At 48.5% G+C, this 13,835-nt stretch overlaps 1 protein-coding gene across 7 annotated transcripts in view; it reads right to left on the bottom strand.

The window, feature by feature from the left end:
- The window catches only part of MSI2 (musashi RNA binding protein 2), a 428,034-nt gene that overhangs the window by 146,037 nt on the left and 268,162 nt on the right, over positions 1 to 13,835 (bottom strand). For all 7 annotated transcript variants that reach the window (XR_010110574.1, XR_010110575.1, XM_034942537.4 and 4 more), the window contains exon 7: positions 9,082 to 9,130. Coding sequence is in view for 5 of the 7 variants with exons in the window: in XM_034942537.4 (XP_034798428.1) it covers positions 9,082 to 9,130 (49 nt within the window). In the remaining 2 variants the exon portion in view is untranslated. The remainder of the gene's footprint in view (positions 1 to 9,081; positions 9,131 to 13,835) is intronic.

The following is a 13,835-nucleotide window of genomic DNA, read 5'->3' as shown; positions in this document are numbered from 1 at the left end:
TTACCGATTTTGCAGGTATCCTTTCAAAGATATTCCATGCACATGCAAGCATATGTGTGTGTGCAAAGCAGAGGAAAAAACAACGACGAAAGGGTTTTATTTTTCAAGACTAGGGTCCCCAAAACTCAAACACAGATTTTAGTTTGTTTGCCTAAAGAAGTTAAGCAGGTGGTTTCACTTAAGGAGGAAGGGGGAAGAACCCAGGCTGCCCCGCACTCTCCACTTGTGGGGAGTGGGGAGTGGGCACCTCGCAAGCGGAATCATTTAACTCTTACAGAGTGGGTGTGTTACCTTCACAAGGGAGTAAAACATCTTGTAACTTGCCTGAGATCACGCCCAAGGGAAAGCTGGGATCTGAAACTCTAAAACTCAAGCTCTTTGCAGCATACCATGCTGATATATAGATACAGATGGGATAGCGTACACCCTCTGATCCACAAACTGAAAACAGAGGCTGAAGTCCAGAGGTGCATAATAACCGGGACCCCTCTAGGAACCTTAAGTCCCAACGGGGAGGCAGCCACCCAGGGCTTGCGGCGACCCCTGGCCCAGCCCTCTCCAGCCACTGGCAGTGCCGTGATGCTAAGAAAGGGGGTGCTTTTAATCAAGCTGCCATGCTAAAAGCTCCTTTCTCTTCAGATCTCCACACTCTGCCCTCACCGAGATCTTAAACCATGTTGTGAGAGTCAGAGCCTGGGCCTCTATGGGAACAGGACCAAACAAAAGACTCATTGTCCCTCTCTACAAAAAAACCACTTCTGGGTCAATGAAGTTGCTGACCCTGAGCCCACTCCCTTTCTGCTTCCGTGGGCCACAGCAGGGGGAGGCAGGAAGACCTATTAGGTCACCACCCTTTTGGAGCCAGGGCTTTTATTCCAAAGGAAAGAAGTTTAAGATTTATATTTTGGCTAAAAAAGTGCAGCTCATCCTGGGTACCAAACTCCCCCTGGCTTTGCAAGCTCCCTCTTGCCCCGGGCACCCTGTCCCCCAGCCCTGTTGCTAGGAAGTTGAGGGCTTTGTATTGCTCCGTGTCTCCAAAGAAAAGCAGGTGAACAGAAACCAAGCTACTGTGTTGATTAATATCTCAAGAGACAGCGCCGGAATGGGCGCTTCCGGAATTGAGTTAACTCAGGGAAAAAAAAATTAAAGCACATTCCTTGCTTTCCTGTCAGAAATAAAATTAAGGTCTTGGATCGATGTTGCCAGATTCTACAGGAATCCTTAATGGCCTCCTCTACATGTTTTCAAATTCACATTCCCCTTCAACCCTACCCTTTTAATTGGTTATTTGCGAGGTCATGTTTGCACCAATTTTTCAGGAAGGCTAATGGTGTTTATTTAACGAGAAAATAAAATGTGCAGACAGCTCCGGGGCTGGTCTCTGAAAGATGGCAAAGGGTGGGCTGACTCTTTATCCCACCCCCTCCTTTGCCCTCCATCGCTGCAAGGTTACAGGGCCTGGGGATACAGCCCTGCAAGGCAGTGAAGAGGCGGGTGTGCCCCTCACGGTGGGCACGCAGCATGCCCACCCCCTCACACAGCCCCAGCTTTAGAATGAGCACACTGGAGGCACAGAACCTTGAGTTCTGAGAATATGGCAGAGGGGCAATGGCTGTCCTCTTATTGCCACTGTTGGACTAGGCGATTCTTCCTTGTTCTAACTCAAGTGTGCCCAACTTTGAGGCTACACAGAACTCTTTTCCAATGGAAACTCTTCAAGTACCCAAAGGCTGCAACGAATGACCACATCACAGCTCTCCACTCCCCTCAAGACCTCTTGGACTCAATCATATTGAGTTTCTACCCCATTCTCACCATTCTCTCCCAGATTCCTGTTGGTCAATGTCTTTCTTAAACAGTTGCCCACTGCCCCACCCTCCGCCACCCAACAATGGTCCACTCTGGAAAGAGAACTGGATTTTCACCTAACCCCATCTAGGACCCTGAACTTACATAAGAGAACCCAGCTGGCATGTTACATCACACTACGGACTAAACTGAAAGCTTTGGGAGGCCAGGAACCCTGGCTGTTGGTGGTGGTCTATGACAGACTGTCTGCTTTCTTGTCAAGTGGTTTCTAATCCTGGTGCAGAATTAGGATCAATACCAATAGTGACCAACTGTTGGTTTACAGGCTTCCAATAAACCCCTTAACACATCTCAGACTTGGGAGAGGATTTGATGGATACTTAACACCATCAACAATTAGTGAAAAGATAAGAGCAGATTTGAGAGGTGGGGAAAATACTACCGGTAAAATGCCAGCAGGGAAGACAGGCAGCAAATCCTGCTCCAGACCCCAAACGAGGGCAGCGTGGGAGCCAATCTTTTGCAGGCTGCCCTCCTGTCACATCAGCAAAAGTGTCATCACCAGCTGTGATTCTACACATCCTTATCATACTTTCTACTCCCTCCAACAACCCTTCTTCTTGGACTGTGCCCTTTCTGGCCAGAGGGTCTGATCGTTTTTGTCAAATACACTTATTCCTCCATCCTACAAGGTCACATGTACAGCTTATACAGTCCCAACGTTCTTCCCTAGGTAAATAAAGTCAGAATGTTAGACTCTCATTAGGAAGGACATGCATACATTATGTCTGACATCCCACATCTACAAGTGAAGCAATGCTTTAAATTATTTTAAAATGTAACCTACACCTTTGTGAAACTTTTTTCTATGCCCTCTTTTTTTTTTTGAGAAATAGACACCAATAAACAAATAATGACAGTGCAATTCTTAGGCATCTTTATACATCGTACATAAAAGAGTCAATCTGGACTTCAGAGGTCAATTTCAAAAGTGAGTGTCTGGCAGGTATTCAAAACATTAAGGGCTGTTTTTCCTCCTTAGAAAAGCATTATCTTCTATCACAGCTTAAGTTACATCTTACTGGCACCATTTTAATAAATAAACCGATTACGCAAATTACAAAGACCTTAAACTTCGGCCAACTGCTTTTCGGGACAGAGACTGAGCAAGCTCCAGGAAGAACCCAAGCTCTCCCGGCTACCTGCCTGGATGCTCCTCCCTCTGGCTGGATCCCCTACCACTGCACCTTTCCAGCCCAGGAACTGGGATAAACCACAGCCACTCTGGGAAAGGACCCTCTTAGTTCAAGAGGCCTGCCACTGATGGTGCTCGCTGGGGCTCACAAAACCATCCCACCCCCTTCCAGGGGGTCTCAGGGCTGTTATTCCTCTCCAAAGCCATTAGCATTGCATTTAATAAGCAACTGCTAACTGCTGGCAGAAGAGTCATCCATCACACTAATCTTTATTTCTCTCCCAGTGTCTCCTGTTCCTTTGCCTCTGGCAACGTTCCAGGGCAAGCAGGCCTGCTGGGTAATGACGGCCACAGGCATGTCCTCTGCCAGAAACCACTCCCTCACCAGGCTATGGGATTAGCTTCAGAGACTCCTCACCTGCTTTCAACTAGGCCTCAACCATCCAGATCTTCCCTGGAGGAACCCAGCTGTGCAGGGCTCAGGAACCCAGGGCTCTGAAATTGGAGGGAAGGACAGCTGAGGCTCCTCTACAGTGACCCTCACAATGGGGAGGGTTCCCTTCCCCCATAAGGAGGTGAGTGTGAGATTATTTCAGCAAGCAACATGCCCGCATTCCACTTTCTCCATCAGGGCTGAGGTTGTGGGGACACTGGAGAGAGAGCTGGCCAGTGCACCCTTCCTCCCTCCCGCTGACTGTCTACTCCCCGGCCTCCTGCCAACAACAGAGCAAACTGGAAGGACAGCACCTTGTTGCCTCTTCCCTCCCTGTCCCTCCCCTCCAGCCCCACTTGGGATCAATACTTAATGCCAAGTCCCAGATCTTATCTGACTTTTACAAGGATAAAGCAACAAACTTCCCCCTCCTAATGATTAAATCCATTGACGATCAGCCCAGTGTTTTCCAGACCACCTCTAACAACTTTTAGAGAGCAAATGAAGTGACTCTGAGAAAATTGGAAAGCCACCATTCTCCTCTCCCTCTGGGCACAAATCATCGTATGGAAGGCCAGGAAATGAAGTGAGGGACAGGGCCAAGGGAGGCATCCAGGTTTTTGTTTTATATTTTTGTGAGACGGAGTTTCACTCTTGTTGCCCAGGCTGGAGTGCAATGGCGCAATCTCGGCTCACTGCAACCTCCGCCTCCTGGGTTCAAGCGATTCTCCTGCCTCAGCCTCCCGGGTGGCTGGGATTTCAGGAGGCACCCACCACCACACCCGGCTAATTTTTGTATTTTTAGTAGAGACAGGGTATCACCATGTTGGCCAGGCTGGTCTTGAACTCCTGACCTCTGGTGATCCACCCGCCTCGGCCTCCCAAAGTGTTGGGATTACAGGTGTGAGCCATCGTGCCGACTGGCATCCAGGTTTTAACAATAGCTCTGCTCCTTGTCTGGCTGCAGGAATCTGCTATGCAATATTCCAAACTTATGTGCCTTAATTTCTCCAAGTGGAAATGGAGGAGCACGGTCATCCAGCAAGAAGGCTGTTGTGGAGAAGGACAGAAAATGAGGAAATACTAAACCCTTAAAATGACCAGCTCCTCTGCTTTAACCAGTTGCCTTGCACAATGCTTGCAGAGTGTAAGAGCCTGAGCTCCAGGTCAGACAGGCTGGGTTTACGTCCCAGCTCTGCTTTCACCAGTGTGAGACTCTGGGCAGCTCGGTTCACCTATGGCTGTCTGTCATCAAGGTTCAATGGTAGGTGCCAGCACTGTGCTAAGCACTTGGTGTGTAAGTGCTCAGAAAGTGTTGGCTGTTTCTATCAAGATTGCTAACATGGCCTGCTTAGACAGCAACAGAACTCCCCACACCATCACTGTGGGTGCTGTGTCAGGATGCTTAGATCCCCTTCAGGAATGAAGGACCTCCTTCCCAGTGGCTGGGAGTGCTGCTGGAAGATAGTCCCCAGCTGGAAGTCCCCTCCAGGATTTCCCCAGGGGAAGCCCAGGTCACATCAGCCTCACAGGGTGGGCTGCACCCAATGACAGGCCAGCGTGCAGGCATCAAGGATGGCACTCCCACCCCAGCTGGGGACCCCTGAAGAACCACCCCATTACAGAAGGGCATCGCAAGTCAGCTTCTCCCTCTGCCCTCTCCTGATCAAGAGCACTTCTGGATAAACCTCCCACTTGCTAATCCCTTCCTAGAGTTGCTTCCCAGGGAACCCAACCTGCAACAACTGCCCATTCCCTCCCCTAGTCACAAAAACAGCAAAGGAATTCATCTTGAACACTCTCACAGTTAAAAAGCTAAAGGCCAGAAACATACTTCAGGTCCTGGGGCTCATCAATCCCAGGTCTCTTATTTTTTAGAGGAAGAACCTGAGATGCTCAGAGGTTAGGGAATGTGCCCCCAGGAAAAACGTCATGGGAGCAGCAGAAGCTGGAGGAAGGCCCATCTGCAAGGAGAAAGGTGAGAGCCCCCACATCTCCAGGGCTCCACCCACTGTGAGTCAAAGACTGAACGTGGGACCCTCTTCCTGCTTGCAGGGTGGAAGACATACATTGTGGGAGGCTCATTCTCTCCTAGGTCCTGGGTTCTCTCCCATGGCACTAGTGAGCCCCAGGCTGGTGCTCCTGTGGATGGGAGATACAAGCTGCCGCCATGCAGATGGAACTGAGGGCATCCCTGCCCCAACACAGACCAACAGGGAGCAGGGACAGGAGGTGACCAGTGGGGTCAAGGAGTGGAAATTCTGCCCTGACCTGTGGCTCCTAACAGCAAGTGGAGACTGAATGGGCCCTGGGAGCCTGGCCCACCTGACGCTCATCAGATGTTAAGCCCAGTTCCCTGTGGTTATCCCTGAGCAGCAAATGTCACACAGCTCATGTCACACAGCTCCAAGGACACACAGGTAGCTGTCAAAATTCCTGGGGTAAGGATGAGTTGAGGCCCCAGGCTGCCCCACAGGGCTGGGCTAGGAGTCTGAGGACAAGTGCTGAGCATGTGCTGTGACAACACCTCTGGGTCGATGGTCTGGGCCTCTTTAAGAAGAGAGCTGGAGGCAGCGCCAGCCAGGGAGATGTCCTCAACTTCTGCCACTGCAGCACTTTCCTCTTGATAAGATCATGGACAGCAGGAACCGAGGAGGTGAAGGTAAGTTTGGGGCAAGGTGGCTGCATGAGGATTTTACTTCCTTGTGCTTATCACCTGACTCCAAATGTGCACTCCATCAGGCCACAGATGTGAGGCCGGCTCGCTCCATATATATGATCTGTGCCTCTGCTGTGATATGTTCTTCTTTTTGAAAAACAAAAATTTTTTGTCACTCCCTTAAATGTTCTAAATGCAGTGAAGTATTACACCAACTTTAGCACCCAGTTCAAAGAGAAATGCCTCCTCCGGTATCTTGAGGGGTTGGAACATGTGTATGGGCCGCTGCTCCCACCCACACAGAAACGACATTGCAGAGTGGGAGGGCCCTGGATGAGAGGGAGGGCAGTGGGATGGCGGCTCTTTCCTGCTGAGGCTTCCTGGCATGTCTCCGCCCTCCACAGGCTGCAGCCCCTCAGGCCAGCTTCTCAATCATCTTTGAATAGGAGGCCCTGCCTTTCCTCTAGTTCTGGGCTCCACACATTTTAGAGTTGGTCCTGCCCCCACTGCAGGCATCTTCAGCTCTGGCAGGTCCGAGGGTGCTAGCAGAGGTTCTGGCTTGGCTGGGGGCAGGAGTGTGCATGCACCAAGGCCCTGCCCACGCTCCTTCCTGCCAGTGCCCACCAGGACTCCTGGAGAGCCAGCGATGGTGTCCCGAAGCCATTCTGAGCAGCAGGCCCTCCAACAGACCACCCTCCACCTCACAACGGGCAACAAACTCCTCCCACACCCGTCCCAGACGAACCGCCACCCCATCTCTGCGGCCCAGCACTTTCCTTTCTCCCTTTTGGAAAAAGAGAAGAGGCTTCACCCACAGCAACAGGGATCTGGTTAAAAATAAGAGAGAACTTTTCCCGGCACATCCTCTGGGCCTTCACCCAGAAGTCCAAAGTCCGGTGTTTCAACCCCACCTCTGCCATGACCAGCCCTCTCCCTGCCCGGCTCTGAGAGTTAATGAGACGATACCAGTGTGAGCCCCCAGCACAGGGCTTGACACACAGCAGATCAAAAAATACTTTCACTGATTTTCAAAATAAAAGGACAACAATATCACCTGGGGGCAACTCTGGAATCTCCCAGGTGCCAAATTCAAATGTGTTAGTGAATTCTAACACTGAACACCAGGTGCCAAATTCAAATGGGCATCACCCACCCTGAAAATAAATAGCTGGCAGTGCTCTTTTTAACAAATGCATTCCCATCTGGACACAGCAGAGAAACAGCAGAATTTGAAATCAATAGTCCTGAGACCCTGCTCAGCCATGGGTCTCTCAGTTGCCTCCTCTGAGCCTTGGTTATTTTTCCAACCGGATGGAGGTGATGATAACGCTAATAATAAGAGCTAACATTTATGCACAATTGACTAGATGCTTGGCATTACACTCTCCGAGCAATGCTGTGAGGAGGTTCTATGATTACCCCCATCCTACAGATGAATAAACTGAGGCATAAAGAAGTTAAGTGATTTTTCCCAATGTCACAACAACCCTCCAGGGGCTGCTGCGAAGGTCACATTAGGAGATGCATCTGGAAGTCCGGCTTGGAAACCATAAAGCTAGATTGACAGAATGTGGATGATGATGGAGGATAATCCTCAATTGCCCACCACGGGCACCACCTTCATCTCACTCCCTGGGCTCTCACTCCCCAGCAATGCAGTGGACAAAACCGATCATTCCACACCTGCATGCCCCTCCTTTCTCTCCCTGCTTCTCCACTGCTCCCCACCCTCCACCCCCTGCCATCTCTTCCCTCCATAAATACCACTTGACACCACTGTTGTGCACCCAATGCTCAACTCTCCCATTCTGAGGATGCTGTAGAGGGATGCATTTGAAGCCAGATTACCAGACGCACTCAGGATATCCCCCTCCTTCTCCCAGCCCCGCCAGCAATGATTCCCACTCCACTCCTTCTTGCCTTTCACTCACTCTGCCTTCTCCAAACAGGAAAGACATACAGTCAGTGCTGGGTAACTGCTTCTAATCACAGGTGACAGCAGGAATGTAAACAACACAGGAAACATCTAAATGCAATCCAAGTGGCAAGGAAATGCTGCTCACTCACAGGCTCCCTCCCTTGAGGGCACCAGCACACCATTTCCTGCCACCCCCTTAGGAAGCTCTGCTCATTAACACCCTGTTAATAGGAACCCCAGAAACCTGAGCTTCCGGAGAACAGAACACTAAGTCATCACCTCCTTTGACTCTGCTACCTCCAGGGAGGACTTTTCTAGATGCCTCCAATTTTTCTGTTTAAAGCAATAAATTTAATGTGTTCTTTTTGGGGAAGGAAGATACTAAGGGCAGGGCCAGAGACCCTTTTGAGAATTTGTCCAAACCTAGGGATCTTCACCCAAGAAAAGTATAAACATATGACATTTTGCATGTCATTGCAGAGGTTCATAGACTCCAGGTTAAGACCCATTTTTTGTGAAGTGGATGGGACAGAAGCAGCACAGGGAAAAACACAATTAAGTGCAGATGCCCTCTACACATTCCAGAGGCCCCACGGAGCATTCCCAAGGCTGTAATCATTACATACCCAACGAACCTACAATGTTTTATTTTGATTTTTTGGCTCTTTAGATTGACAGTCTGCTCCTAAAGAACCTCCTTCAATACAAATTGATAACTCAATTGAGTCACTGCTGTGAATAATTTCCACTTGGATCGCTTAGTGCCGAGGTTAGCAAGGGACCCAGAAAGGCGGGATTAGAGAGGTACATCTGAATATGTGTGACAGGGATGGCTGCATAACTAAACAGGAGTTCCTAGGCCAGAAGGAAATGGTTTTTCAACTATCCAGTACTGGAACTCTTTGTGCTACTGGGACCCTCCGTGAATAAAGATCTTCAACGGATGGTCACCTCTACCTGCTTGACTCCGGACTCTTCACTGTATCTTTTGTCAGTGGGACTGAGGATGACAGACAGAGAGGCCAGGAGAGGGTGAATGCAACCCTCTTACACTGGGGTAATCTTACCTCTGTGCCTGTTGGTAGTTTTATCAAACATCAGCATTGCATCTTCCACCTGCAAAACAAATATAGAATACAGGCTGCTTTAGGAATTTTAAGAAAGTACACAAAACATTATATGCATGTCGGGGGCTGAGGGGGTAGTTTCCATTACAGAAGTAATAGTCGCTTATCAAAAAATATTTGAAAACGCAAAAAAGTAGAAAGAAAAAAAAAACAGTGGTCTTTCCACTCCACACAGTTGTATACAGTTAACATTTTATATAGTTCCCTTTAGTGTCTGCTTTTTATTTGTTGAGACAGGGTCTCACTCTGTCACCCAGGCTAGAGTGCAGTGGCACCATCATGGCTCACTGCAGTCTCGACCTCCTGAGCTCAAGCAATCCTCCTGCCTCAGCTTCCTGAGTAGCTGGGAGTACAGGCATGTACCATCATGCCCAGTTATTTTATTTTATTTTTTTAGAGACAGGGTCCCACTATGTTGCTCAGACTGGTCTTGAACTCCTGGGCTCAAGTGATCCTCCTGCAGCAGCCTTTCAAAGCGCTGAGATTATAGGTGTGAGCCACTGCTCCAGGCCTAGAGTATTTTTTTTCTAAAGAAAGAAAAAACTATGACTATTTCAATATAGTTTAAATCATATAGTATATGGAATTTGTCCTTTTGTTAACCTGTAACATTACAATATGGCAAACAATTTCCAGGTTAGTATATCATGTATACTACTATCTTGACCGATGCATATTTCCCAGTGTAAGAAGCCATAGCTTACTTAATTATTGCCCTTCTAATAGATATGTGAATTGTTTTTAGTGATAAACAGTGAAGCTTGAACATCCTGATTGTTAGGGGCTCAACTGTGTCTCCCAAAATTCATAGTTGAAGTCCTAACCCCCAGGACCTCAAAATGTGACCGTATTTGGAGAGAGGCTCTTCAAAGAAGTAATTAATTTAAAATGAGATCATTAGGGTGGGCCCTAATCCAATATGACTGGTGTCCTTATCAGAAGAGATTAGGACACAAACACAAACAGGGAAGACCATGTGCCAACACAGGGAGAAGACTGCAAGCCAAGGAGAGAGGCCTCAGAAGAAACCAACCCTGCCACACCTTGATCTTGAACTTCTAGCCTCCAGAATTGTGAGAAAATACATTTCTGTTGTTTTAGCCCTCCAATCTGCGTTATTATGGCAGTACTAGCAAACAAATACACTGATGCTAGGACCTTTTTAAAAACATCAAAGAGAAGAACATAATCAAATAGCAAAGGCGTCCTCTGTCTCTCTTGCTAATCCCTTCCAGACCCCTCCCACGCATCCTGTAACCCCTTCTGCATGTTTCTGGCAATAAGATTTCAGGGTCCACACTCAACTCCCACGTAGAGCTCAAGGAACTCACACTTAATGAACCAGATTCCGCTCTGGAATGCACTCCTTTTATGAGTATTTATGACCCACTCCTTTATCCCACAGAACACACATCTTTAGCACAGGTGTTTGTCCTCACCCTTCAGCTACGCACCGGGGGAGGGCACCTGGTCTGACCAGTGTGCAGCCTACTCTCTTCATTTACTTTGTGCTCAAGGTTGATGGTAAAAATACAACCCAGTCCGTATGGCTGTGTGGGGGGTAAAACTGTTAGCAGGGGGCCCTGTCCTCAGAGCAATTTCACTGTGTGCCTGTGGCTAAGAAGGACTGAGCACCGTTGATGTGCACTCAAAGGCTCACAAATGAGCTTGGGGGCTGGCGCTAATCCCTTTGAGAAAAGGAATCGTGGGCTATTCATGCCTCACTCCTCCCAGACTACAATCTCCAATGGAGGGGAAGACACTGGGCAAAGCAATAAACCAAGGTTTAAAATGGTGCCTGCAGACAAATCAAATGTATTTTTCTAGATGCGATCAAACGTAATAGGGGGAAGAGCAAAGTCAAGGTAAGAATGGAAGACGGGGGTAGGCAAGCCGGTCATAAACCTCAAAGGGACTGGCCTGGCTTAAAAATCTCTTCTCAAGTCAGGGCCCCCTTTTGTTGCTAAGCAACCAAGCCTGAACAAACAGGCTCCTGGGGCCTTCCCCTTCTGCTCCCCATTTCTGAAGTCAGTTACTGGGAGGAAAATGGCCTGGCATGGTGGCTCCTCCAGCAGGCAGCTGCCCCCTCTCTCCCAGGCACCAGGATGATGGGAGTGGGCAATGCTAGTTTGGAGATCCCCATGCCCATCCCAGGCAGGACAAACTCCTTTTGGGCAGGCTTCAAGAGCCCCCCCCGCCGGTACCTGCTGGGGCCACACACACAACAGCCGTTCCACCTCCCATGCACCACACACGCAAAATCACCATAAGATCAACTGGTGTGTTTGTACACAGAGCAGTCACACTCGAGCATATGGTGATATGAGCATATCTCAGACTCAGACCCTGGGACTCAATAGGAATTTGAATGCCTGGGGTGTGGGTGGGTGGGGGATGAGTCCTGCCGGGTATCACGCAGGTAAATGTGACATCTGTTTTGCACCCATCTCCATATTTTCTAAGACGTTTGCCAAATCCTTATTTTGAACTGAAAATGCCTAACAGTAAGGAAAACAGCTGCCCTTCTGTGCTGGCCATGTTTTGGTACTGGGACTCAGATTCCCTTAGGAAATAAATGTTTTGGATTTTTTTAAAATGTATTTTCAAAACCTCCTTTCAACAGTGCATAATTGGCTCTCCTTTTCCTTCCTAAGTTTGGACGTTTTCTAATAGCGCCCTCTCAACATTCGCTCCACCCTGGTGAGCGTGGGGGAGGATCTGTATATGTTTTTAGGGCAACCATTGTCATAAAGAATAGAGCTCTTTCCTCTGTAGTCCGGCTGTACAATGGGGCTCGCAAAGACCTCCTGAATAGATAAAGTGTCAGGACGAAAGAAAAATTCTATTAACACGTTACAAAATACAACATCTAAGAAGGAGCTAGAGAGGAAAGAGAAACGGGAAAAAAATCAATATGGATAAGTCCCAGTGCTTGGGGGTAGAAAACTTTTCAGCAATTGCAAAACACTTATTAATTCAGAGAAGCCATCAATGCGATGGAAATCTGGCAGAACAGCAAGAGCTGAAACTAGAAGAATTTGAATATACAAAGACTGAATAGAATGAAAAACACAGTCTCACATACGAGACTGTTTCTCACGGTTCTATGTGAATCAAACAGAAGCGGCTTGTGTGAGTCAAGGGAAAATAAGGGGCACAGTTAAGGTAACTGGTATTCAGTCCTGGAGCCAGCCAGCTGATAACTCTCTCGGTCTCTGTCTTTGTCTCTCTCTCTCTCTCTGTCACACACACACACACACACACACACACACACACACACACACACACCCAGGTATATCAGGGGGCTATGAAGACTCATCAACATGAACACACAGGCCAGGCCTCATTCAAGATGCTAAGAGAGCCCAAAAGCTTAGGGGAAGCTGGGAACAGGAGTTTTTCTTTTTTCTTTTTTTTCCTTTGAGACAGTCTCATTCTGTCACCCAGGCTGGAGTGCAATGGCATGATCTTGGCTCACTGCTACCCCCGCCTCCTGGGTTCAAGTGATTCTCCTGCCTCAGCCTCCTGAGTAGCTGGGTACAGGCATGCACCACCATGCCTGGCTAATTTTTGTATTTTTAGTAGAGACGGGGTTTCACCACATTGGTCAGGCTGGTCTTGAACTCCTGACCTTGTGATCCACCTACCTCGGCCTGTAATCCCAAAGTGCTGGGATTACAGGTGTGAGCCACTGTGCCCGGCCAGGAACAGGAGTTTCTCTAACCCCTTATGAAATACCCCTTCTAGGGACACCACCCTCATCCTTATGATTAACTCTGGTACTTACTTCGTGTTGACAACGCGCTCACCTGCCTTACAAAATTCTTTGTACCTGAAATGGGCACCTGCAGGCCTAGTGGCTCCCCTGAGGGAGACAGAAGGACAAGAGGTGTCTGATCCTCAGCATGATTTGTCCCATGTCCTGGCAGAACCCTGGTCTGTTTTGGGAAAAGGAGCTTATTCCAACCTTGAGATGTGCCTTGTAATAACTTGGGGCAGGTTTGAGATATGGCCCTGACATCTTTAGTGGTGTATCTTTGTGAATGAAAAAGCAAAATAGGCCGGATATGCTGGCTCATGTCTAGTAATCCCAGCACTTTAGGAGGCTGAGGTGGGAAAATCGCTTGAGGCCAGGAGTTTGAGACCAGCCTGGGCAACATAGCAAGACCTCATCTCTACAAAAAAATACTAAAAACTTAGCCAGGCATTGTGGCACACACCAGTGGTTCCAACTACTCAGATGGCTGAGATGGTAAGATTGCTTGAGCCTGGGAGGTTGAGGCTGTAGTGAACCATGACTGCACCACTGCACTCCAGTCTGAGCTACAGAGCGAGACCCTGTCTCAAAACACAACCTCCCCCACCCGCCCCCCCAAAAAAGCAAAGTAAAGTAACATTTAGGTAAGCTGGTGGGGAATGGGATGCCTCTGTCTTTGTCCTGACACCAGAAGGTATTGAACATACTTCTGACTACTGCACAGTTCAGACTATGCTGTAATATCCTCAGAAGTATGTGAGAGTCAACAAAGGGGACCTAATCTGTTAGTTTCTATGGTTGCTGGAGTTGGGGTAGGGATTCTCAAATATCATCCACATCAGAATCATCATCAGAGGGACTGTGAAGCCACAGATCTCCCGGGGGCCTCAGAGCCAGAGTGACTGATTCAGTAGTATTTGCATTTCTAACAAGCTCC

This window comes from Pan paniscus, chromosome 19 (assembly GCF_029289425.2).
Source record: "Pan paniscus chromosome 19, NHGRI_mPanPan1-v2.0_pri, whole genome shotgun sequence".
Lineage (NCBI taxonomy): Eukaryota > Metazoa > Chordata > Mammalia > Primates > Hominidae > Pan > Pan paniscus.
The sequence above is the reverse complement of the archived record's forward strand: the minus strand, read 5'-3'. Positions and strand labels throughout refer to the sequence as shown.